General features: G+C 35.5%; 2 protein-coding genes across 7 annotated transcripts in view; one reads left to right on the plus strand and one right to left on the minus strand.

The window, feature by feature from the left end:
- The window catches only part of LOC126707551 (TMV resistance protein N-like), a 79,362-nt gene that overhangs the window by 20,563 nt on the left and 30,939 nt on the right, over window positions 1–27,860 (minus strand). The window lies entirely within an intron of this gene.
- Window positions 17,554–18,740, plus strand: LOC126707553 (B3 domain-containing protein At2g24670-like). Its single transcript, XM_050407272.1, has 2 exons — window positions 17,554–17,697; window positions 17,958–18,740. The coding sequence occupies exons 1-2, from the start codon at window positions 17,626–17,628 to the stop codon at window positions 18,594–18,596; spliced, it is 711 nt and encodes a 236-aa protein (XP_050263229.1). The 5' UTR covers window positions 17,554–17,625; the 3' UTR covers window positions 18,597–18,740.

Genomic DNA, 27,860 nt, shown 5'->3' on the forward strand with positions numbered 1-27,860 from the left:
ATTGAAGTATATCGGATTGGAATATATCATCCAAATCACTAGGCAAATCTTCTATCCATACATTTGTGTCTGCAGATATAACTGCTCTTCTAGCTAAGGCATGAACTAACCTATTCCCCTCCCCTCTTACATGCTGAAATTGATAGTGCTGGAGAGTGCTCCCTAGACTTTGAGTTTCCTCAACAACATGGTCATATAGAGTGTTACATTGGCCTGAGTTATTCAAAGCCTGAATTACTAGTAGACAATCCCCCTCTATCATCACTTGGAACAAGCTTAACTCCTTAGCAAATACCACTGCCCTTCTTGCTGCAAACACTTTTGCCAACTTCACCGATTGGACCATAGCAATTTTTTGGCTTAGTGCTGCAATAAAATTCCCTGCATGATCTCGGTACACCACCCCAATTCCAGCACAGTCCGAGTTCTCAAAAAACGTTGCATCGAAGCTAGCTTTATAACAATGCTCAAGAGAAGGGGAACAATGAACCGGGGGACAGCGAACAGTCACTCAGGGAGCTTGTTTATGTATTTTGAAATACTCCATAACCAAGTCTTTAGCTCTGGCACCAATCTCATGAAGCGGCCAGGAAGGTTGGTGTTCTCTTAGACGATTTTGCTGCTGCCATAGACACCAAGGGATAGTAGAAAACAGAGCTATACGAAAGCTCGAGCCTTGTTAAAGCATGACTTCCACAAGATCCACAAAAGACCTATACTGTTTTTGGTACAAAAGAGTCGTCTAGGCCAGGAAGACAAAAATAGCTATGCTTAACAAAACAGTCGTCCATAGGCTTATGGGTCATCCATGGGCTTATGGGTCGTTCATGAGGATTGAATAAAGACGATTCTCAACACAGGAAAATCCCATAAAGATTTATCTTTATGGACCACGTGTTATTATTCCATGACATGAACAAAATCCTGATTCATCGCTGTAACCTCCCCCTTAGTGCTCAACTTCTAATGACAGTTATAGGAGAATTATAACTGTTATAGTGGTTGAGGAAGTTGAGATTGAATCCTCTGGTCTCCTCAAACGTAGGAGAAGTTACAAGAAAAGTAACCGCTTCAAGAGTAAACTATATAAACACTCATTCACGAAAAGAAAAGGTAAGTGTGACAATTCCCAAAAAGTTGAAACTCTAGAAATTCAGAGAGAAACTAACTTAAGCATTGGAGGGCTCTTGGCTGGTCACCACCAGTCTCCTTTGATTGTTTGTTTTCCTTTTCAGGTCTTCCAAATCATTGAAACCCAAAACATTCAGCCTACTGATTTTCTGTACATCATTAGATAGTACTAAAACTCTATCATTCAATTTGCTAACTACTAACACTCCTATTTCTAGCTTCACACAAATTACACCATATAAACCAATAACGTTACAATCTCAAACATTTAAAAAAAAAAAAAAAAAAAAAAAAAAAAAAAAAAAAAAAAACCCCAAATCAATTTTAAACATAGAAACAAAAAATCATATATCAGTACAAATACCCAACCCAAATACATAAAAATCCATATATGACCCATAACACAAAAGAGGTAGTAACAAAATTAAAAAAGAAAAAAAAACAGCAATAAAAAAAGAAAAAAAAAACAATACTATTAATCTAATCCTTACATTGTATTATTATGCAAAGAAATCACAAGAATAGAGGTTAAGAGCAACTGGGATTTAGAGTCACTTGAACAACTTCTCAATATTAATATAAGGTCCGTTTGAATATAACTTATTTTTGCTGAAAACTAAAAACTGAAAACACTGTAGTAAAATAATTTTTAAATGTGTAAATAGTGCTGTGTGACCCATTTTTAATTAAAAAGTGGCTGAAAAGTGGGTGAACAGTACATGAATAGTACGAAATAGTGCGTGAATAGTAACCGCACAGTGTGAACAGTAACTTCTGTCCCCAGCTGAAACGGGTGCAGAGGAAAAAAAAAAAAAAAAAAGCTGAAACGCGTCCCTTCCAAAACATAGACGCTATAATCTCTATCTAAACCGCACCATAGTGTGAGGAGAGGAAGAGACGAAGGAGTTAGAAAGCCAAAGTTTGGCGGTAGGAAGTTGAAGGGTTACCGTTTGAGATTGTAACCGTGAAACACAAAGGTTGAAACACAAAGTTTGGGCTTTATGGTAGAATTAAAGCTTGGGTTTGGGCTTTATGATGGAATTAAAGCTATAAAGATTGGGTTTTATGGTGGAGATAGGGCTGAGATTTTTTTTTATTAGTATTTTAAATTTAGGAAAACTATTTTTAAATTGTAGAACAAATTTAGGATGAAGAATGGTAATGACATGACTGCTAATGTGGCTTAACTTGAACGTAGTAATATGAAATGCTATATTTCAGTTTTTAGATTTATATCATAGTTTTTAAAACAGAACTGTTGAAAGAATAAAAAAAAGAAAAAGAAGAGATAATCAGGGTTGTTTATTACATGAGTTTAAACAATAGTTTTTAGTGTGTTTTTTTTAAAAAAAAGTGTATTTGGTAGGAGTGTTTTTTTTTTTTGAACTGGGTAGGAGTGTTTAATTAAGAGTGTTTGAGTTATAATTTTCAATTTAAGGTGTTTAAATACTATATTTTGAAAACGCATCTAGAACAATTTTAGTTTATGAGTAATAGAATTGAGTGACATTGTTGTTAATATTTTGAAAAACGTGAGACTAAACACAAACGTCTCTCTCTCTCTCTCTCTCTCAGATCTCTTTCTCTCTTTTCACTCGGACCTCTCTCTCATTCTCTCTTCAATCGACTGTCTCTTTCCTTCATAAACTTAGCTCATTGTCTATCTCTCTCTCTCTCCCGAGAGTTTGTATCTCTCTCAATAGTCCTTGGGTTTCATGCAACACTATCGACATCTCCGAGTCAAATCATGGTGGTTGTTTGGTTGTCCAAAGCGTCACATCGTTCCACATATATGGCACCCAAGGGCGGCGCTATGTGTTAGTCAAGGTGGTCACATGACCACCTTGACCTGAATTATTATTATTATTTTATATGTATCTTTAAAAAATTTAAATTAATATGGGGATGTTGACCATCCTAGAAAAAAACTTCACCACCAAAAAAAAAAACTTGAACATCCTAAATAAAATTTTGAGCCCATTAAAAAAAAAAAAATTGACATTTCCAAAATTTTGGTCTAGAAGATTGATGGAAAAAATTGTCCAAGCAAATACAATTCAAAATCCCAAATAACAGAAATCAACCATTTTTGAATTTGGACAAAACTTAGGTATAGTACGAAGGTACTGTTCTTTAGGTTTCACTCTTAAAATTTTGACATGTAGCTTTTTTCATATGGAATAGAAATGTATTTTTTCATATGGCTGAATTTTAAAAGAAAAACCTAAGGTAAGATCTTATTCTCACAACACACATGTTTTAGGTGTCAATTTCTAAAATATCCTTAACCATTTGCTAATGACAAAGATCAGTTTGTAAAAATGCAACAAAAACTCTCACAGGCTCACCTCTCCTCAAATATCAGATTCTCGGTGCAAGCTGTAGCAAATGGTGGAGAACGTCTTTGTAACAAAATTTTCGGTGGTTGTTACGTTGGACACATTGGTTAGGAGACTCCTGAGCTCAATATACCCAAAACACATAAGAAAAAATCATCTCCAGGCTTCTGAGCCAGACACACATTTTTATGAACAAATGCTCGTATCTCACCTCCCCTAAAAAATATTGCCAGATGCTTTACTTTATCTCTCTGGGCAAAACCTAGGTTTCTATTGTGGCTTAGATTAATGACATTTCTTTATTTGTGGTGTAACCTTGTAGGGCTTCTTAAAAAAAAATTTAATGTGGTTTAGAAAAAGGGCATTTCAGTAGGGATTATAAAAAACAAATCGGAAAAGCCAATCCCTGAGTCTTGTTTACAATTAAAAAAGATGACAAGATATTAAAAAAAAATGACCAGATAATCTTCATAGAACGTTAAGTCCTTTCTAATTATTTGTATTGAAATGGAAATTTCAGATCATTAGCTCAATTATCAAATTGCAATTTATCAAATGTTTAATTGTGATTTTTCAAACTGTGTTTTCAAAAGACAAATTTTAAAATCGCTAATTTTTTAATTAAAAATATGCATTTTTTTTCAAATAGACAGTTGGGTAGTGCTTGTTTAAGTTTTTAGCTAAATTTGTTGGATTTATGTTATACATTCTGTATATACGCATATTCACTAAAATAAAGTTTGAATGCTTTATTAAACATGATTAATGTAATAGTTGAATGTGTTGAATGAACTTATAGTTTATGCTTTATTTTTTTGCTTGGAACTATGGATATATTTCTTATAAGGAATCAATTGTATTACAAGATTCATCTTTTACGAAAATTTGTATGGACTTGAATAATTTTCCTTCGGATCCTAAGCTATTAGAAAATGTCGCATCTTTTCATTCTAATTAGTCGCAGCCCTGCGCGTTGTGCGCAATAATTTTTTAGGCAAAATACTATTTTAGTCCCTAAACTTTGTAAATAGTGTTTTTTTTTTTTTTTTTTAAATTAGTTTTATTATATTTTTCATGATCTCATATGTAACATTTTTTCACCATTATCATATATTTATTGGTTGATGATTTGCATAACAATGACATTAAATGAGAGGTAGAATTGGTCATTAGATTTTTAAAAGTCATTGTGTATGGATATTACATAGTTATATGTGCGTGTGCGTGTGTGTGTGGTTAAATGAAATGTCAAAAAATAAGATTATAAAATTTTCCAACTTTATTCTTATATAATTTCTATTATTAGAGAACATCTCATTTTTAGTTATGATATGAAATATGATTTCCCTAGTTAGAGTTCGATTAGTTTAAGTTAAATTTTGTATATTATATTTAATTGTTGATTATTGATTTAATTAAGTGAATGTAATGATTGATTTTTTTTTTTTTTTTTTTTTGCATTGTAACGTTTTTAATGTCCTCTATGTGGTCATTTCTATTTTATTTTTACTTTCTTGACCACTTCTTTATTTTCCATTTATTGGTTACTAATTGAAGTTTGATTTTATTTCTTTTTATCTTCATTCATTTATTCTTTATTACTTTGTATGTTACTAATTTTTATGGTTATCAATAAGAAATAGATATCATGGATGTCTTAAATAGTTATAGATGTAGTTACATTAGTGGTTTTTTTTTTCTTTTGAATTTTCCAGGAAATATAAAAGGCATTTCTCTAGTCTGGTCTTAATCACTTAAACATCCATAATATCCTAATGGAAATAGTTATAGATGTTGTTACATTAGTGGTATGTCAAAGGGTTTTTATTTTTTTATTTTTTTTTTCTTTTGAATTTTTCAGGAAATATAAAAGGCATTTCTCTAGTCTGGTCTTAATCACTTAAGACATCCATAATATCCTAACGGAAATAATAATGAGTCTTAAATTTTTTTAATGTATGAAGTGGTTAGGTTAGTGGTATGTCAAAGTTAAAAAAAAAAAAAAAAGAATTTCCAAGGAAATGTAAAAGGCCTTTTTTTTCTTTAAAAAAAAAAAATTGGTGACTTTTTGAAGAGTAGAAATATGATTGTTTTAAGTATCTTGTTCATAGATTTTATTATTTAGTTATAAACATCTAAATTAAAGTAGATAAATATATAAATGCAAAATTATAACCGCATAAGATGTGTGGGGCCAGGGAACTTATGATCCGGCCCACGCTCTATTAGGGCTCAGGGCCCATGCCAAGGAGGGTGTGTGCCGAGGACGAATGGGAAAGGCCTAAGTGTCGAGGGGAACAGCCGAGGACGACCCTGTCCTCGGCACTCCTGGACTTCAAGGGGAAGAGCCACGTCTCGATGAAGGCCGCCCCCAAAAAAGCCCCTTGAAGGAGATGCGAGTAGAATGGGACCCACATGGGGGTACGGTGCAAAACTGGTTCAGAGTAAATACGTCCCCTCCGCATTAAATGCACCCGCCAGCGTCCTGACCATGTTAATGAGAAAAGACGCCTGGACAGGGTGACTTCGATCATCGCAACTAACAGAAAGCAAGGAGGGACAGCTGATGGGACGTGTACAGAAGTAGGCACCTGCCTGACTAACAAGTGGAGGGCTAAGATCAACCAAGAAGGGCTATATAAGGTGAAGGTTAATGCACCAAGAAGGGGGCTGGGAAAAATGGCCAAAAACCAGAGTCTTCTAGCCTGCCTCCAGGAGAAAGACTCATAGGACGAACATGATTTAATTATGTATGAACACTATGAAAAATCCACTGTCTTGTGACCAAGGCCTAGCCTTTCAAACCCACGCTCTATAAATGATATTGTTTGGGCATTTTTACATGCGAACCCAACACTATTATGGGTCGTTACAAATTGCGTCCTTACAATTGGCGCCGTTTGTGGGGAAGGCTTGTGTCTTGGCACAGGTGGTGGGTTGAGATAATCACTCACGTCATTTCCAACAGTCGGGTGTAGTGTTTTAGCGTAGAGTCCCATTAGGGGCTACGTTTCTTCACTAGGGGCTGCGCTTCGTAGCGTCAGCAGCGCGAATGATTCTAGGGGCTTGGCCGAGGGGCTAGTCCCCCTAAACCAAGGTCTCACGCCATAGTCGTACTTAAAAATCAAGTTTTGGACAGAACCAAGGTATTGCATGGTCGTCGGACTCAAACCTATGGGGAAACCAACTACTTATAGAAATCAAGTTTTGGACAGAACCAAGGTATTGCATGGTCTTCGAACTCAAACCTATGGGGAAACCAACTACTTATAGAAATCAAGTTTTGGACAGAACCAAGGTATTGCATGGTCCTCAAACTCAAACCTATGGGGAAACCAACTACTTAGAAATCAATTTTTGGACAGAACCAAGGTATTGCATGGTCCTCGGACTCAAACCTATGGGGAAACCAACTACTTAGAAATCAAGTTTTGGACAGAACCAAGGTATTGCATGGTCCTCGGACTCAAACCTATGGGGAAACCAACTACTTATAGAAATCAAGTTTTGGACAGAACCAAGGTATTGCATGGTCCTCGGACTCAAACCTATAGGGAAACCAACTACTTATAGAAATCAAGTTTTGGACAGAACCAAGGTATTGCATGGTCCTCGGACTCAAACCTATGGGGAAACCAACTACTTATAGAAATCAAGTTTTGGACAGAACCAAGGTATTGCATAGTCCTCGGACTCAAACCTTGCATGGTCCTCAGACTCAAATCTATGGGGAAACCAACTACTTATAGAAATCAAGTTTTGGACAGAACCAAGGTATTGCATGGTCCTCGGACTCAAACCTATGAGGAAACCAACTACTTATAGAAATCAAGTTTTGGACAGAACCAAGGTATTGCATGGTCCTCGGACTCAAACCTATGGGGAAACCAACTACTTATAGAAATCAAGTTTTGGACAGAACCAAGGTATTGCATGGTCCTCGGACTCAAATCTGTGGGGAAGCCAACTACTTTAAAGAAACCTGGATACTAAGCAGGACCTAACACTACACGTGACGTCTCGGATGATGCCTATATCTCCATTGAATGAGGGTCAGACATGAGTTCAAGGCTCTACAGGTGCACGTAAGCTAACGTTCTAAAACATGATTCTAAATATATCGCATGCACAACTATTCATACGTGTTAAGATAATTAGTTCAAAATTCATAAACAATAGTAAGTATCGACAAGGGCAACTAACAAGTAACCAAAAGGAAAAAGGAAGAAAAGAATTTCATATACGTGTTCAACAGGTTCAAACTACTGGCAGATTACAAAGTTTTCAAAATAAAAAAGAAACTAGTTAATCATTAAACTAAAAACAAATACGAGGCCTAGCCAGGGTTTCTACTTCTTTAATTTTGCGTCGGCCATATCCTGGGAAGGCGAAACGGGATCAGCTTCGATGCCCTGGAGGATAGTCCCTTTTGGGGAAGGCTGAACAGGGTCAGTGTCGGTACTCTTGGGGACCACCGCAAGGGGAATTGCCTGTAGGGGCTGGGCAAGTATGGCTGGCTCTTCGGCATTAGGCATCTGAGTGCCAACCAAGGGCTCAACAACCTCTTTGGGTACCTCAGGATCCGTACGCCGAGATACTTCTATCACATCCTCAAGCTCTCCCTCTTTGAGCGGCTTGCTAGGAGAGGCGCCGACCTGTACGGTTTCCGACTGAGTGACCCCTTCCTCGTGTTGGTCGCTTACAGCCACGGAGCTGGTGGAGGTGGCCTCACGAATGGCTGTAGGGTAGAATATGTTCTTCGCTTTCCACAAATCGGACGAAGTATCCACCCCAGCGCACTTCAAGGCCTCTTCCCAAACCTGGGAGTAGTAAAGCCTGCATACTCCAGGAATTTGGGCTTTAAGGATGGCTTGGGTTTCAGCTACTCCCGCGTTATAACCATCATCCTCGGCCGATTCCTTGGCAGCCTCAGCCTCAGCCTCATTTCTGGCAAACTCGGCCTACCGCTTGGCCCTCATGGCTTCGTCGCGGGCATACTCCGCCACACCTTTGTCATGCTCTGCCGTGATCAGTCTTTTATTTAAATCATTGATCAGCTCCTTGGCTATACGCAACTGATCCTCGACTTCTAGCAGACTTTTTGTTTGGTCTTCGACCTGTTTTTGGGCGCTAGCTAAACCCGCCGAGGCGCTATCCCTATCTCGGATAGCATCTGTTAGGGCAGTCTTGGCCTTGGCAAGGTTGTCCTCAGAAGCTTTGAGAGTCCGCGTGGCCACTAAGCGCTTGGAGCGTTCATTCTCGGCCGCCTTACTCTGATTGTTCACCTCTTCCTCCATCCTATAGGTGGCCTGGAGAGCCTGTCAAGGGAGATAAATACATCGTGAATGACAAACCGGGAGTGAGAGTTAATAAAGTTTTAGGTTTCAAGAGCCTTACCATGCCCAAGTACCTCTTCGTACTGAAGAAGACCTCCTGCATCCTCATTTTCTTTAGCCCATCCACATTGGTGGGAAGTAGCATGGTTCTCCCTAGTGCGTCTGCCATGTAGCCGCCCTCGCCATCTCCAAGGTCCCTCATGGACGCAGTTTCCAGCAGTGGCCCCTCGTGAAGCATTGGGGCAGGAAGCCAGGCACTTGGCGAGGATTGGGCCTCGATCCCCTTTCCCTTGCCTTAGGAAGATTGGGATTCAATCTCTTTACCCTTGCTTTAGTGCCCAATCTTCAATTGTTTCGTACGAGGGGCTTGTTCCCTCTCCTTAGAAGGTTGGGATTTTCCCCGATCCATGGTTTCCTTGCCCTTGGGACTCCTCTTTCTCTTTGAATCAGTGCTCTCCGGTCAAGGAGGCAAAACTGATTGGGGAGGAGCAGGAAGTTTGGGGCGGGGGGACTATGGTTGTGACTTGGTGGAGGATGACCTAGTCTGGATAGCCTGGGGCTGAGGTGGTGGGGACGGAGCATTGGATTGCGGCGTTCCCTGCGCACCCTTCCCCGGTTGATCCTCGAGGAGTTCGATTAAGCTGGTCGGGGCCTTTCTCTTGAGTCTCATCTCGGCTTGAGAAGATGTGCCTACTGATGACAATTCCACCTTGGACAAGGCTGGGTCACCTATATCACCAGAAGGATTCTCGGATTGGTTGGCTAGGTCAAACACCCCAAACCCTTCCTCGGGCTGATCTAACTCGCCTTCGTCCTCCGCTACTTGATGAGATGAGGAGAGGTCCACCAGTGGGATGCTCTCTGGGACAGATGGTACTTCGGAGATTAAAAATCCTGTCTCGACCACGGTAATTTTTGGAAGCTGAGGACGGCTGGTGCTGATCACGTGCCTAGGGTCGGCAAATGACTTCTGAATGAGAGGGTACCCTAATATTTTGTGAGCGGCTCGGACTTGACCATCTCCGTCATTGACGAAAACTGCCGCTTGTAGAACAGTCTCCAAGTCCACCCGGTTAACTAAGTGAAAATGCCGTTGATGAGCATGTGGATCTACAAAAGAAAAACACATATGCATGGTTAGTTACCGAACCACATCAGATTAGAATGGCGCAAAGGGTCAGCGCCTTTCCATTCCCTATACCTTACCTGGTTCTCCTTCTACTATGGGGCACGAATTGCCATCATGCCATTCACCGGAGACGATAAGGAAATCCTTGTTTAATCCCTTGTTGGAATCAGGGAAGCATTGGATTAGTCGAACCCTTTCGTCTCTCGTCTTCATGTAGTAGGATTTCCCCTTCGAATTTTGGAGATTATAGCACCAATTCACGTCATGGTGGGTCAGTCTTAACCCCATCTTTTCATTTAAAGCATCCACGCAACCCAGAATCCTAAACATGTTGCCGACGCACTAGGTGGGGGCTAATCGAAAGTGCCTAAGGTAACCCCTCGTTACCGGCCCCATAGGGATTCTCATACCCCCCTCTACAAAGGCGAGGACGGGAATTACTACCTCGCCCGTTTCCCTCTTATAGTTCCACTCCCCCATCTTACAATGCCTCAGACTTACGTTGGGAGGAATCTTGTAATCGGCGATGAACTTATTCATCGCCTCTTCAGTATCGACTAATTTCCTCAGTCTCGATTTAGCCACCTCTATGATTTACTAAACAAACTCAACCAGCAACGGGAGAAGAAAGGGAACCAGAGAAAAATAAACCCAGAAAAGAAAAAACACGAGTTAATGGAGGCAGGGAACTTACATAAAAGAGGAAAGACGCTTCGGACAGGCTTTTTATGCTGGAGATAGACTTGAGTTTGGACGAAAGTTCAGATGAACCCAGGGTATACGCGCTAGAACTCTTAAGTGGAAAACTGAAGAGGCGGATCCGTTCCAAAAAATCATTTATACTTTCTAGGGTAACTGCACAAATTTTCCCGCCCATAAAGACCAAGGAATCACCATCGTTCGATCTTCATCATATCGTAGAACGTGGGAAACACAGAGCCGCCTGTATTTAATGAGGCCACGTTTCACCTTCCAGGGGCTCCAGGAACGTGTCTCGGGCAAATGAAAAGTCTCGGGAACCGATAGGTGACAAGGATTGACAGGCATTGACAGATATCTGATGTCATCAAAACCCTCCTATCCGTCCGAGGAGTCGGATAGCAGGATTTTGAGGGGTTATTGTGGGGCCAGGGAACTTATGATCTGGCCCACGCTCTATTAGGGCTCGGGGCCCATGCCGAGGAGGGTGTGTGCCGAGGACGAATGGGAAAGGCTGAAGTGTCGAGGGGAACAGCCGAGGACGACCTTGTCCTCGGCACTCTAGGACTTCAAGGGGAAGAGCCACGTCTCGATGAAGGCCGCCCCCAAAAAAGCCCCCTGAAGGAGATGCGAGTAGAATGGGACCCACGTGGGGGTACGGTGCAAAACTGGTTCAGGGTAAATACGACCCCTCCGCATTAAATGCACCCGCCAGCATCCTGACCATGTTAATGAGAAAAGACGCCTGGACAGGGTGACTTCGATCATCGCAACTAACAGAAAGCAAGGAGGGACAGCTGATGAGACGGGTACAAAAGTAGGCACCTGCCTGACTAACAAGTGGAGGGCTAAGATCAACCAAGAAGGACTATATAAGGTGAAGGTTAATAAACCAAGAAAGGGGCTGGGAAAAATGGCCAAAAACCAGAGCCTCGTAGTCCGCCTCCAGGAGAAAGACTCATAGGGCGAACACGATTTAATTATGCATGAACACTACGAAAAATCCACTGTCTTGTGACCAAGGCCTAGCCTTTCAAACCCACGCTCTATAAATGATATTGTTTGGGTTTTTTTACGTGCGAACCCAACACTATTATGGGTTGTTACAAATTGCGTCCTTATAAGATGAATATATATAGATAATACTTTTTGTTTTTGATTCTTCATGAATCATTATTTCATTGCTTACTTGTAAATATCTAAATTAAAGTTTCTTTTATTTATAGAAAAATCTAAATCAAAGTAGATGAATATGTAAAGGAAAAATTATATGAAAAGTTAAAACTACTCAAGATGAACGTTTAAACTGGTAGATATGTGTTTTTTTAAGACTAAAAGTATATTTGATTGCTTTAGTTGGAACTATATAACTATGCAAATATTGTTGCGAGTGTTTTCACTATTTGCAAATTATCAAGTTTGGTGGCCTTACAAAATAGGTAATTCAGTTTGAAAAAAAACTTTACTTGAAGTCCTCTTTTGTGACAACATTTATTTATTTATTTTTTATTTTTCGTTTTGCAGAAACAACTTAAGAATATTAAAACTTAAGTTACCACATGTGGTAGCTGTAACACACGTTAATGATTAAAAAAAAATAGAAAGGTTTAAATATTTAAAAAGCATTTTTAGTAAATTATAATATAAAACTTTTTTTCTCAATATTTTATTTAACTTTTCCCACAAGATCAATATTGTTGACATCCTTTAAAGATGATACATAATATTTTGAGAAGAAGAAGAAGAAGCAGAGAAAATGCTAATACAAAATATAAAATTATTAAATTTGTGCGATTTAAATTTATGGCAAAAAAATTAATATATCTATGATAAAGGTTTTTTTTCTAAATGATATATAGTAGTCCATATTCTTTTAGTCTTGATTCAAAAAGTCCATTCTCAATAGCCTTTTAAGTCTACAAATTGCTCAATCTATAGGCCTAGGAACATTCATAGAATGCTATCTAAATTATAAATTATATGACCCTTTATTACACAAATATTTTGATTCCACTAATGTATGGTAAAGGAAAGTAGGTGTGTGTCTAGCCATTTTCTTGATTTGTGTTGCATAATTTAATGAGAATAAAAAAGAGTAAAAATAAAATATATAGTAATAAACATCAAAATTTTCAAATTATACTATATAATATAATAACATTATATTATTATATACTATATGTATAATGCAGTAGGATAATATTTAACAATCAAAGAGAATAAAAAAATAATAACTTAAAACACAAAATTAAATCGCATTAACCCAAAGTAGAGTTCTAACTAACACAAAAAATTATTATATACTATATGTATAACGCAGTAAGATAATATTTAACAATCAAAGAGAATAAAATGATAACAACTTATAAAACACAAAACTAAATCGTATTAACCGAAAGTAGAGTTCTAACTAATACAAAAATTCATCAACCTAAAGTATGATGCAAGAAAAATAAAAAATCAAACAAAATGAAAAACAAATAGAGAGAGAGAGAGAGAGAGAGAGAGAGAGAGAGAGAGAGGTAACCTTTTTTGTGTGAAAAAAATATGTGTAGAATGGAAGGAAAAATGTCAAATTTATAGTAAGATGATGAGAATAAGAAGAGTCAAAATAAAAGAAGATAAATGGATAGAGAATGAGTGATATTAAAGTAAAAAGTAGTGGGAAGATGATGTAGGGAATTAACACAAAATTCTCAAACCTGTTAGAAACAAAAATAGAGAAAACATACGCCAAAAAAAATAATAATAATCACACGCACAAGACAGTATTTACGTGGTTCGACAATTTGCCTACGTCCACGGAGTTGCAGGGATTTTACTATTATCGGGGAAAAATACAAAGTGTGGCAGTACCTTTTTTTTTTCTCTCTCACGAAAACTACATCAAGAAACCCTAATCACCAAAACAACGGTTTCTATATCCTACACACAGGATTAATAATGGGCTATAAAACAGGCCAAAAATTTTTCCCAAGGGCATTGCCCTCGAACCCCTAGGAGGCTTGTCCATGAGCGCTACGGCTTGGACCTATCGGCCCAAGTCTCCGTTCCATGGACTAAACCTAAAAAAATCTCCTATTAAAAACCATGAAACATCATTTCAAGTTGGGTCGTCATCCAGATCAAACACAATTTGGCTCCACAAAACCCAACAGATGAAAAGGTAAAAGAGAGGGAGAAATGTTGAAAAATTAATAAGAAAAATAATGGTTAAAAGATATTTTAATTTTTAAATAATTGAGCATTTAAGTCACCTTAAAATGTGTAAATATTACGTTTCAGTTTTTAAATATATATAGATGATCATGCTGAAATAAGAAGGGCCATACTTACAAATAGGTTCTTGTCAACCTCTTGGTTATCGTAATTGACTCGTAGAAATTTTTTATTATAATTTAAGTATTAATTTAATTTTTTTTGTGTGTGTGTGATGCCAATATATTCAAGTTTTATTTTTAACACATACACACACAGGGAGAGGGAAGAAGATTTTTTTAAAGAAACTTACAGTGGTGTATATCCAAAAGGGCTTAACTCTTGGTATTCTCAAAAGAAAAAATAGTGGGTTAATCTTATATTGAAAAATGAGTGTGAATAAAAGAGGTTTAAAGCCTGTGTTGTGTATCCAAGAGTTAGACCTTTTTGGATATACACCACTGTAAGGTTCTTTAAAAAAATTTTCTCCTCTCTTCCTGTGTGTGTTAAAAATACTTTTAATATTAAAAAAAAAGTTTTATTTTTATTAAATTTTATTTAATTTAAACTTTTTAGTTGTTGTCTTCGCCAACGAGTTTTCTATCTTTGAATAAACAGTAGTTAATCCACATCGTATTGTCATATGGACTGTCATATGCTTCATATTCAGCCCCATATTTCTCCAATCTTCATGTCATATGGATTAAGCACCGTTTCTCCAAACTTCTCCAATCTTCATATACAGCTCCTCTAGAAGGAAATTTTTTAAGTATTTATTTGTGAGTGTGATGTCAATATATTCAATTTTATTTTTATTAAATTTAAGTTTTTTAGTTGTTGTCAACTTATCAGCGCTTCTATTATTATGGTTAATTTCTCCAATTATTCATGTCATGCGTTTCTATTATGGTCAATTTCTCCAATCTTCATGTCATATGGATTCAGCACCATATTTCTCCAAATTTCCCCAATCTTCATATTCAGCTCCTCTAGAAGAAAAATTTTAAGTATTTATTTGTGTGTATGATGTCAATATATTCAAGTTTATTTTTATTAAATTTAAGCTTTTTAGTTGTTGTCAACTTATCAGCACTTCTATTATTATGGTAAATTTCTCCAATTATTCATGTCATGCGTTTCTATTATGGTCAATTTCTCCAATCTTATTCATGTCATGCATTTTCTATTATATTCGCATTTTCTATTATATTCCTCCACAATTGAAACGTCCCATAAGTATCATATTTGTTCATTATTCATGTTACCATATTTGCCAATTTCTAAATCCCACTACAATTGATTTTATATGGTCAATTTCTCCAATCTTCATTCTTGTACCACGGGACTATATTTGCCTCACAGTTGAAACTTGAATATGGATTATTATTTGCGCACCATTGAAATTTTTGTTCACAAGTATTATTATTTGCTCACGATTGAAACTTTTGTCCTCACATGAATTAAACTTGAATGTGGATTATTATTTGCTCACAATTGAAACTTGGTCAATTTCTTCAATCTTCATTTAGCCAAATCCCTTTTACCAATTAGTCAAAAGACTTTGATATAAGTTGAATTGAACCACCATAATCTCTGTTCCAACCAAAAAATAATTTTTAAGGAAATCAACCTTAAACAGTGATCACAAAAGAAATTTCACACATCACATCAAAAAGAAATTTTCAATGAACATATGGCTCGCAACAATAAGTCAATTACATTTAATCAAAATTCCAAAAGAACATATATAAAACACTGCAAATTTTCAACTTATTATGAATTAGAAGATAAAATCAAAGCCACCCAACTGTGCTCTACCACAATGACCGTTATCAAGCAATATGTATAATGTATTACTATTTAGTTGAGCTCAGTTATGTGGGTTTGTGAGCCAAGTGGGGGCTTAAACTAACGGACTTGGCAAAGGCTCGGGTTTTTCATTAATCTTAAAAAAAAAAAAAAAAAAAAAAAAAAAAGAGAAAGAAGGGTAAAAGGAGAGAAATAGAGAGAGGGAATAAATAAAATAAGATTTGGGAAGGAGAGAGATAGTAAGAGACAGAGTGGGATTGAATCTGAATGAGAAAAAAAAAATCAAAGGATTACAAATCACCTTTCTAAGAGAAATTTCATTAAACATGCGACCTATAAAGTTGATCTTCCATTGAAGATTGCTTCTTTTGTATTTGTGACAATCTCTTTTAGCCGTCAAGTTCTTGTTCTCTTTCTTCTTGAGTAGTCATTATCAGCCTTTTTTTTAGCAATCTCATTTGAGGGTTTTAACTTTGATGAAGATAAGAGGAGAGAAAGAGGGGTAGTAACTGAAGTTGGATAAATTAATGGCAAAGAAAATTGTAACGTAAGAACAACCATTTTATAAAGAATACCAAGAGGTTGGCCCTATGAAACTACTAAATTTTGTAGAAGGAGAAATGATAGCTAAGTTGCACAACACGATGGGATTTTAGTAAATGCCAAAAGCCTTTGTTTTTATAGCTTCCTCATTTTCCATTTAATTGAGGCTGACAATGGCCCATGTATTAACATTGGCCCATCTTTTATATAACAGTCAAAATAGGTTAATGTGATTTTTGGGTAATAGTAAAAACAACTTAATGAAAAGAGGTTAAAAAGACTAAATGCATGATTAAAGTGTCACATAGCAGAACTTCATGTACTCCTATATAAGGTCTCTGCTTTATATATATACTAACATTATGTCTGTGCGATGAATGGCATAATCAAAATTCATATGTAAATAGTTTTTTTATATTAATTTACTTAAAATTAGATAATAGAATAGATAATAAAAATAAATAAATATTTTACTTTTAAGTTATATAATTAATTCATATTATGTGAAACTAAGGGATGTAATAACTTATTATTAAAACAATGCAATAAATATATTTGTTTTCAAATGCATAAGATACTTTATTCTTTTTTTAAATATTATTTTTTGTCAATATATGCGCAGGACTTGTCAGGACTTGTTTGCGATTTATTTATGTACGTGCGCGGTTTACTTGGACAATTGGAAGCAATTTATTTATTTTTGTTTATGTACTTGGACAATTGGAAGCAATTTAATTGGAAGCAATTTATTTATTTATGTTTATGTACTTGGACAATTGGAAGCAATTTATTTATTTATGTTTATGATGTTTAAGTTATATAATTAATTCATATTATGTGAAACTAAGGTATGTAATAACTTATTATTAAAACAATGCAATAAATATATTTGTTTTCAAATGCATAAGATACTTTATTCTTTTTTTAAATATTATTTTTTGTCAATATATGCGCAGGACTTGTCAGGACTTGTTTGCAATTTATTTATGTACGTGCGCGGTTTTACTTGGACGATGTTTATGTAGTGCGCGGTTCTTCCAATTTATTTATGTTTATATATGTGTTATTTATGTACTTAATCGCAAAGGACTTGATTTGGACATGTAGATGACTTGGATTTGTTTTTTCCCTGTACTATACTTACTACCATTGAAATCTTTTATAGTTGTTAATAAAGCTTAGTATGTTCGATGTGGGACTCACTTGATATATTTGTTTTTTTTTTTTTTTTTCTTCTTCTTCTTCTAAGGAATCTCCCGTATATCTCATCAAATATGAATGATGCTATCAAGCTCTTTATAAAGAGGCCCCAGACTTTGGTTTTTCTCACACCAACCGACTAAGCAATCCCCGTTTTTTTTCCTCTGGTTTCTCTCTTGTTGCTTTGTTCTCCCTTTCTCATTGCTTTCTACGTCTCTGTTTCTCAAATTTCTCAATTGGCATGGACAAGCCTATTACCATCTGTGAGTTTTCCACTTGGGGTGCTCAAAGACGAAGATCAAAGCCTTCCCTTGTGAGTTTTATTTTTACTACTGTGATGGATAAAAAGCTTGAGCTCCACTCATGAAGCACTTGTTTATATTTGTTTGTTTAACAAACAAGTAAAGTTGAAGCCTAAATTTAACTTACAGACTATCAAAAGAGCCAAAATTTTAAAGTTTCCGTGCTTCTTATTCTAATATAAATGTTTAATGGTTAGCATAAGATTTACTATGTATTTATTCACATCATAATTTACGAGGAACTTAAGCATTTTTCATACTTTGCTTGCAGGTTTACAGCCAACGATGGAAAGATAAAGCTAAGGGGTCTCCCAACAAATATCATCATCATCACAAGTTTGAGGGTTTGTCTGTGCTTGCTCATGCCGTTTCACTCATTACCAGTCCAAATCAATCTGACTCTGTGCTATCTAAAGAAAAGCCACCCAAACCCAAGAGGCAGCGGATCAAACCCAGACCCAGAGTCACTCAGCAAGCTGGTCCTCACCCACCACCTTGCTTGCCCACCCAATTCCAGGACAAAATCAATGGGCTTAACGGCCAAGATTTGAAGCTTGTTATCCAGAAACGATTGTCCAAAACCGATATTAGGCCATACTTTGCTCGCCTTTCCATACCAAATGGTCAGGTGAGGATTGACTTTCTCAGTAAAGAGGACCATACCATTCTGGAGCAAAGGGAAGCAAATAGAATCAATTACAAAGGAATGGAAGTCCCCTTGATAGAGCCCAGCCTTGCAGAATCAACAATCGTTTTGAAGAAGTGGAAGTTGGGTAGCAGCACGTCCTACATGCTCAGCTCTGGGTGGCAAAAGGTTGCAGTTGACAATGGACTTGAAACTGACAACATCATACAGCTATGGTCCTTCAAAGTCAACCAAATTGTCCACTTGGCCCTTGTTAAGCTTTAGATTTCTGAACGTGATGTTTACTAGTTATTTTACTGTTTCATTTTAAATAGAGTGTTGTTTAGTTTATGATAGGCTACCCAAAAAAAAAAAAGGTATTTCTTGCAGGGAAAAAACAGTTTTTACTTTTTGATAGTCACCCTGATAGCTGATACTAATAGTCGAGTCTGTTCTACTTTGGTTACTCTGTTCTTAGGTATAGCTCAGCTTGTGTAAGAGAATTTGGTACGACAGTCATGGATATTATGTTTTTTTTAGTTATGGATGGTGTTTACAAATTGAATTGGCTAGAATTATAACTTTTACCATAACTTTGCTACAATTTATCCACGTGGAGAGTTATGAGTGGTGGATTTGTGAACACATATGGATCCACCACTACATGAGCAAGCTGTAACAAAAATTGTGGTAAAAGTAGTGGTTCTATAATTTTCCTTAGAAATTTTAAAGTTTTGAGTTGCAAATTTTCTAAATCCTTGTGCATGTATTTGACCACAAAATAAAATTTCCTCCAATAGATAACAATTATTTGCAGTAACAATTGTGTTGATTTTTGAGGTTTACTTATTAGTATTATAATAATATTATTATTAATAATTGCAATTGTATGAATGTTGGGGATTCTTGATGGTAATTAGTCTAGAATTCTCACCCTTATGGTAATTAGTCTAGAAATCATTCATTATTATACCATGATGTTTTTGTGGATATAATATCCTATGAATAATAATACTTTTGATGAAAAGTAAAATTTGACACAAACTACTTATAAAAGGAAATAAACACTAAAGTACCAAACCATTCATTATACCAAACTCTCAAGTGACGCATTATTGATTGATGACACATTGATATATATTCCACACTCAATTCTGTATGTTACGAAGAATATTTGATTGATTGGATTTTCAGTCTTCAAGACAATTATTATTAATCAAAATCGCTAGAAAGTTTACATCATTTGATGCGATCAAGACCTTTACAAAAAATCAGGTCCATCTCCAAATCTGTTGTGGGCTCTAAACTCGTACACATGAATAGTGAAAATTACGGAGTATTGTTTTTATGATGATGATGATGATGCATGGATGGATGGATGCACCAAAATTAATCAAAAGCATATTCTCCTCTTCGTTGAATCTCACTGACTCGTTTGAATCTACTGTAACTGGATATTTTGGTTCAATGCATTTCAATCCAAGCTTTGAGGACTCTCTCTAGCTCAAGTCTCAACGTGCCACTACCCCTATCAAAAAAAAAAAAAAAAAAAAAAAAAACGTGTCACTTCCCTTTTTGGGGACTCTCAGGGAAGAAAACTTAGGCTGAATTTTCTGTGTCATGCATAACCTGAATAATGGTCCCTCTCTTTTGGCCCTCAAATTATGGTTTTCTTCACATCCTCATTTCTTTTCTTTGTTTTTTGTTTTTTTAGAGACTCGAAGTTAATAGCGGAATTAGGAATTTTTGTTTGGAAGGTCGAGACTAAACTATCAAATTAACTAGTAACATGTGCTTATACAAGGGAATTTGTCAATTCTAATGGTGTTAGGGGTTATTTTTATATCTTATTTTATTTATTATTTTTGTCAAAATATGTAAAATTCTTTAAGTCGAAGGATTAGCTAAAAATCATGATAAAATTCTATTAATAAGATGTAACAACACTTGATATATATATATATATATATATATATTTTTGTTTGTGTTAATTCTTCAACATTATCATTTTTTTTTTGTAAGAATTGTGGCGGTGCCGAAACTTCTTTGCATTTTTTTAAGAGAAGTAAATTTTTTTAAGAATTCTTTTAGTTATAGGATAATGATCATTAATTCCTTCTGGAGAAGTAAATTTTTTCAAAAAGTATTTTAGTAGTATGACAATGATTTTAACAAAATTGGTTATGCTACGTGCTAAACGTATGCCAAATTGACTATGCCACTTGTTATTATGTGAGACAATTTAAGCTTTTAATAAATTTTATTGAAATCAGCCCTAGTAGGAAGAACATAAGTCTTTTAATTATAGGATAATGATATCTACAAAGGTAGTTATGACACTCGACAAAATTTATACAATATTAGTGTTACCATGAGACAATGATATTTATAAAGTTGGCTATGCCCCTTGACAAAATTTAAACAAATACTAGTTATACCATTTATCAATACATGAGACAATTTAGAGTTTTTAAGGTTTGCCTTAAAATGGAATTAGACACATGAGACAATTTAGAGTTTTTAGGGTTTGCCTTGAAATGGAATTAGACATTTAGACCTCAAAAATTGATACTTTGTTGAATCTTAGAAAGGCATAAAAATTGGAAACAAAATTGAAATAAAACACAAAAGTGTTCTTTTAAAAAAAATGAAAACATAAAATCTAAAACACTTTTACATTTTGTTATAATTTTTTTTTATGCCGAGTCATTATTCAATTAAAGAGATAAAATGTATAAAGAAAAACCTAACTTTTGTCACAACTGATTTGGATTTTAAAATTAACATTTGATTAAATCTTAGAAAAACGAACCGAAAAAAAAAAAAAAAAAAAAAAAACACATTTGTAAAAACAGGAAAAAACACAAACCTGAAAATGCATATTATTGATGTTAATCCTGCAAAAGACATTGGAAATTTTGGTCTACTAAGAGATCTCATATATGTTCCAAAAGCCCAATAAATGATCTCATAGAGAAAGCAAACACGACTAATTTGTCTAAAATGTACAAACACTAACCCACTCATGTGTGATCTTATACAGTAAAAGAATTTATATTAGAAGGAAATTGTGTAGTCGTAGCTTCCATTGCAAACATTCTCCCTTACGTTCAAATACCAAAACCCCACAAACCTTACTGCCAAAACAATCACTCTTCACCAACTCTCTACTAGAACGAAGCCCAAATTCACTACATAAATATTTTTATCACTCAAACCCTCACTATATCTTTATGTACAAATTGCAAACCAGGCCTACAAACGAATAACTTTGATTTTATGCTAGAATTGAACATGGGTCCATTGAAAATCGACGATTCAAGCACTATATCAATAAATTATACCAAGAACTAACCTCAACATGGCCCAAAATTCTACACCTGAAAACTAATGGGTATACATAGGACAAAACTATGTAAGAATTAATATACTTTAGAGCTTTGTACTTGGGAACTATAAAGTAATAATAAAACTACAAAGTAATAATATGCATAATCTACCTTCTGCTATCTTGGAGGCTTGCAGGTTCTATTGCCCTGCCTTTGGATTTAATAAAAGTTGTAGTCTACCAAATACAGTTTAGTAGTTTACCAAAGTGACATTAATATTGGAATATAAGTCACAAATTACAATGAACAATATTTTGGTTATGTGATGCAGGGATAGAGAATGAGTCCCCTAACCAAGCATCCATCAGTTCCACAATATTGCCTTTTTTCTAGTCTCCATGTCTAAAAATATTGAAACCTATTTGTCTTTGATTGGTCTAACATATCCTGAAAAGAAGTAACTATTAAAGATATACGTATCCTATGAGGTTAAGGCTGAAAATTAAAGATCGTAGCAAGAGAAATATAGTTTGGTGCACTACCTTCCTTGGTTTTAAATTATGAATTTGAGAGACAGATTGAAGAATGGAAAGGTCTGAGAGAGAGAGAGAGAGAGAGAGAGAGAGAGTTTGTTAATGTGTGTACCTAGGTGAATGAATGTAATTATTGTGGTCTCCTTGATTTTTGATGTGTGTTGTCAAAGAGTCAATGGGCACTAAGATAAAAAAAAAAAAAAAAAAAATAATAATAATAATAATAATAATAATAATAATAATTAGACATGTGGCGCAAAATTAGACTCTAATTATAGAATATAATTACATATTCTCTGAGCTTTGGTTTATATATGTCTGTATGTACACTCACAAAAGTTACACATCAACAAAATCATCTTACATGAGACTTTTGCATCTTTCTAAACTCTGTTGAGTGTTCAAGAGTTTTTTTAATTTGCTACCTACATATTTAACAAGTATTTTAATAAGGATTCAGTATCTTCCATTAAAGTTATGATTGCATGGTAGTCTTTCATATAATAAAAATCCACCCATTATAATCTCCATTGTAAAATTTTGGGTGATTTCTTTTACAATACAAACTATCATTCTTTTCAAAATTAACATTTTCCCTTTGTATGCACATCTCAAGATTTTAATGTGCTTATGTTCAATAAGAAACTCTTAATTAAAGAAGAGGGAGGACTTAAGTAAGAATGCGAGAGCATTAGATGAAAGTGATGAAATCATGAGAGGCGTTTGCCTTTGGGGAATAGGGTAGTTGGTTTGTGTAAGAGTTTTGAGATATGAGGATAAAAATGTGAAGCTTCTAAAACAAGCCAATACAAAAGGTCAAGGTAAAACTTGGTTAAAGTACCTTAGGTATAGTACATTAAGTCAATTAAATTTAAACACTTAGTTGCATTCACCAATAAAATAAAAATAGTGATTATTTTCAAAAATAATTAAATGCAATGCAACTATATATTTGAATTTAATTTAAGAACTTAATATATTGTACCTTATATCTAAATTTTACACAAAAAATTATTCGCCATGGCAAAAGCCAAAATAATAAAAGCAAGTCAATATAAAAGGTGGTGCTGAATTTGTATCTGTCAACAAGCCAAATGTCCAAGCATGGCCTCTTCATGATTGTACGAGTGCTTTTCTTATGATTTTAATGACGGGTTTTGACATTTAAAAAAAAAAAAAAAATTTGGGTTCAAAACTTCTTATTGGTATCTTGGAGCTACTCCCAACGAATTCCTCCATGTAATAACTCAATGCATGTGGGATGAGAGACTGCACATGTGCGAGGAAATAGTCAGATATTAGAAGAGATCTGAATGCCTTTATTTGTAAAAAAAAAAAAAATAATAATAATAAATAAATAAAATTGGGGTGCCACAATACAAAGATGGTTTCATCCCTGCTTGAAGTTGTTACTTGTTTAAGAATTCTACTATTGTAACCATTATTATTCAACCCTAGACATTGAGTACATTCTAACTAGGAAAAAAACACCTAACTATGTACAAAAGCAAGGAAATTAAAGCTCCTAAGTCCCACAATCCTATTTCATGAGTTTATTAGCCATAAGAGAAATGGTCCAGTTAACGGATGCCTTCAGGTCATTTTTTAGTGGACAATTTTAAGAAAATTTTGATATTATTTTCATGAGAAACATAAAAAGATATTAAAATAATTAATAATTTTTTTCCCTTTTCCTATAAAATTTTTGAAAGATATTTCAAAAATTAATGTCCTTGGAGCATCCATTACTCCCGAGAATAGTTGCCCTTTTAGTTCATGAAAATTACAATGATTTGGAGGGAAAAAGCCATTTTGAATTCACAAACTTAGAACTTAGAACTTAACCCAAAAATAAAATAAAACAAGAGAGAGATTCATTAAAACTTTGGCCTTCTAGATTTTTTTTCCCTCTTTAATGAAACATCGGCTAATCCACAAAGAAAATGCCTCTGGGAATTTAAAACATTCAGATGAGAGATCATGGCATCATGCATACATGCATGCATTTTAAGATGACATGCTTATCACACAAAGTAATTGGAGATGCAGAAAAACCATTCGTCTGTCAATCAGGTAGAGCCTCAAAAGAAAATAATTTTCCTCCAATTGGATTCATCTGCTATTAATAAGCCAATGCAGAGGTTATTCACTATTTTATTTACATTTCTTTCTTACAAGTTGATGCATTAGTATTTTGTTTTAATATTTTTATTTTTTAATCTAAATAGACTATACAAATTAATTTAGCTGGGGAAGAGTTATAACTTATAATGCTTTATTGAAGAGAAGTGATAACTTTGTTAAAGTAGGTTTGTCCACAACTCCACATACACAGCCCTCTTTCTTGGGGGAAAAATAAGTGTTGGAGAACTGTAATTCTTAAGATTTATCTTGCCAATACCCTGAACTAGACCCTGTAATGGTGGATGAATGATGAATCCTTTATTTGTTTTTCAATTCTGATGGTAGTCTTCCAGATATTGCAGTGGATAACGTTCCAAGCTATTATTTACCTGCAGGTAATTGCTGCCCTAGCTGAAACGATGAAGAAAGGAACCAGCTTTGGTGCTCCTTGTCTGCTAGAAAATACTTTGGGCATAGAAATGGTCCGCTTTGTTAATTCAGGTACAGAATGCATGGGTGTTCTCCGCCTGGCCCGTGCTTTCACTGACAAGGAGAGGATTATCAAGTTTGAGGGCTGTTACCATGGCCATGCTGATCCATTCCTTGTCTAGGTAGGAAGGGGGGTTGCCGCCTTAGGGCTCCCTGACTCCCCTGGTGTGCCAAAAGGAGCCACTTATGAAACTCTAACCGCCCCTTTCAATGGCATATCCGCTGTGGAATATCTCTTTGAGACTAATTAAGGAGAGATTGCGGCAATGATTCTTGAACCTGTTGTTGGGAACTCTGGTTTCATTGCTCCTAAACCTGAGTTCCTTAATGCCATACGCAAAATCACTAAAGATATTGGTGCTCTCCTACTATTTGAAAAAGTTATTATCAGGAAGTTATAAATATTTGAATAAGATCACAGGTGAACTTGTTCAAGGTATAATTGATGCTGGGGAAAAAGGCAGGGCATGCGATGTGCAGTGGGTATATACATGGCATGTCTGGGTTTTTTTTCACATAAGGGCCTGTTTACAACTTTGGGGATGCAAAGAAAAGTAGTACTGCTAGGTATGTCTGATTCTACAGGGGAATGCTAGAGGAGGGAGTGTATCTTGCTCCTCCAAAGTTTGAGGCAGGATCTACAGGCTTGGTGCATAGTCCTGAACATATCCAGAAAACAATAGCAGCTGCAGAAGGTTTACAGCCGATTTACTGTGGCAATGGCAATTCCTGTATCTATAGTCTTTGATTTACCTTCCCATTTTTTGACCCCTTTAGAATAGTTACTGTTTTGTAGTTGGATTGACAGTGCTATGGTTGATTTCCTTTAATGAGAAGGTGCATTTCTACTAGCCTTCCCACCTGAAGGGAGCAATTCTTCTTATTACTGTAAGGGCTTTTTGTGTCTTGTTAACCGTTAGTACTATTTACTCATAAAGCCAGTTTCCAAATGTGGTATTTGTTCACTCAACATTATTTACTATTTTTTTGGGTACCACCAATCCTGTGCAGTGAGATTTACAGCATGCAAAAATAATATAATTAAAAAAATTATCGGAGTTTCAGAAGTCGGTCATAGATGACTGGCTCACAGGCACCAAGCTTAGTGAAATCACCCCATTCCATTTTCATGTTTGTAAGTTGTAACAGTAACATTTTATAATAAAATTCATTGGTTCTTATTACTACCAAACCCATAAGAGAATTTATTTTAAAAAAGAAACCTTTAATGCATCGTTATTAAATTTATAATCAATTCATGGAGAAAAACAATCATAAATGAGTCCATCATTAACAGAACAGGCATTTCCCATTGAAATTTGATTGCAGACTTGTCTTTACATAGATGTACACAGCTTTGCAGTATTGTGAGTCTCTGACAAATCATTTAGGCTAACTTTTATTAGAAAAGAAAAAAAAAAATAAAAGGGGAATACTTATTCTATAGTTGTAAAAGTCAATAGGGCACTTGATGTTGTCAATCTTTCAACCTTTTGATAGATACTAGTTAGAATGGAAGTACTTTTTTGTATCCAATATCTGTCTCTTCAGTAGTTTTTGTTTAGAAAAAGTTTTTGCTAGCCCACTATAGTAGATTACATTCTTAGAGCATTCTTATCAAGCCTTGCATATGCTATAAATGCTATTTTTTAGCATCTTAAACCCAAAAATCCACTCCATCAAACCTGGTAAATGTTATAAAATTTGCAATACTGTTACAGTGCACTCTCATTTTTGAGAGCGCACTGTAGCAGTATTGTATAATATTTTATTAATTTATTTATTCTCTCTCTCCAGCTTTATCTCCCAAATCTCTCTCTTTTTTTGGTTCTCTCTCCGTCTCTCACATCTCTCTCATTTCCTCACTCCCGCACAACAAGATCGTACGTTTGAGATCGGCTTGGTGGCGAGGAGAATGGCGTGATGGTGTGAGATCGGCGTGGAGGAGATCGATGTGTAGACCGGTGTGGAGATTGGCGTGTTGTGTGTTTTCTTGTGGTTCTTGTGGTGGTGGTTTCTTGTTGTGACCGGAGCTGTGGCTGTAATGTTTGGCGGGTATCGTTGGTGCTCGGTGACGATTTTGGCTGGGGTTGAGATCAAGGTGGTGGGTTTTGGCTGGGGTTGAGAACGGGGTGGTGGGTTTTGGTTGGGGTTGAGAACGAGGTGGGTGGGTGGTGGTGGAGGTGGGTTGTTGTGGCTGAGGCATGGGTCTTGGGTTTGATGGGTTTCTCTATCCTCCGCCTCCCTCTCTTCCTCTCACGGTTTGATGGGTTGTTGTTGTTGTTTTTTTTTTTTTTTTTTTTTTTTTTGGCTGTGGGGTTGATTTTTGGATGGATACTGATTGTGGTGGCAGTGGGTTGGCCATGGGTCTGGGTTTGCTGTGGAATGTTGATGGTTTATGGTGGTTGTGGCTAACAGTGGCTAGCCATTGAGAAGAAAGTGGTGGAAAGAGAGAGAAAGTGGTAAAATAAAAATAATATTATTTAAATGAAGTTGTAAAAAAAATAGAATGTTTGATGGATTGTAAAATGGTATGTTAAAATTGATAAAGTAGGATTTTGAAGTGGTAAATGCTAAAATATTTAGCATTCTTGATGAGAATGCTCTTATAAAGCATAGAAAGCAGGACTTGGTAGTTATATACTCGGTACATTTGTTTTGTTTTTGTGGTTCTCCTTTGGCTTATATATGTCTTTGAACAAGGATTTCCTGCACACAAGTGTGCAAGAGTTGCTACAAACAGGGTTAGGTGGCAATAATATATGGTGACACTTGTCTTAGTATCATGTGAAACGCACATGATCAAATTTGAGTTAACTTTTTCTGTAAAAATTATAGCAACACTCTCTCTCTCTCAAAATCCAAATTCACTCCCTTCTTCACCCATCAAGCCTTTAGATCCCTTCTCTCTCTTCTTCACCTCCTTCGTCCATCCCTTCTCTCTCTTTGCCATCTCAAGCATTAAAACTAGCCAAAGATAAATCTGCCTTCATCTCAAGAAGTTTTGAATTAGTTTCATTCATCAAAAAGTACATTAATTTCAGTCTTGAATATTTTCTTGGCATCCAAACAGC

Source organism: Quercus robur, chromosome 11 (assembly GCF_932294415.1).
Source record: "Quercus robur chromosome 11, dhQueRobu3.1, whole genome shotgun sequence".
Classification (NCBI taxonomy): Eukaryota; Viridiplantae; Streptophyta; class Magnoliopsida; order Fagales; family Fagaceae; genus Quercus; species Quercus robur.

Excerpts from the sequence above, each read along its gene's own strand:
- LOC126707553 (XM_050407272.1), top strand. The coding sequence starts at position 17,626 with ATGGACAAGCCTATTACCATCTGTGAGTTTTCCACTTGGGGTGCTCAA. Across the intron at positions 17,698-17,957 it reads GAAGATCAAAGCCTTCCCTT|GTTTACAGCCAACGATGGAA; the intron begins GTGAGTTTTATT and ends CTTTGCTTGCAG.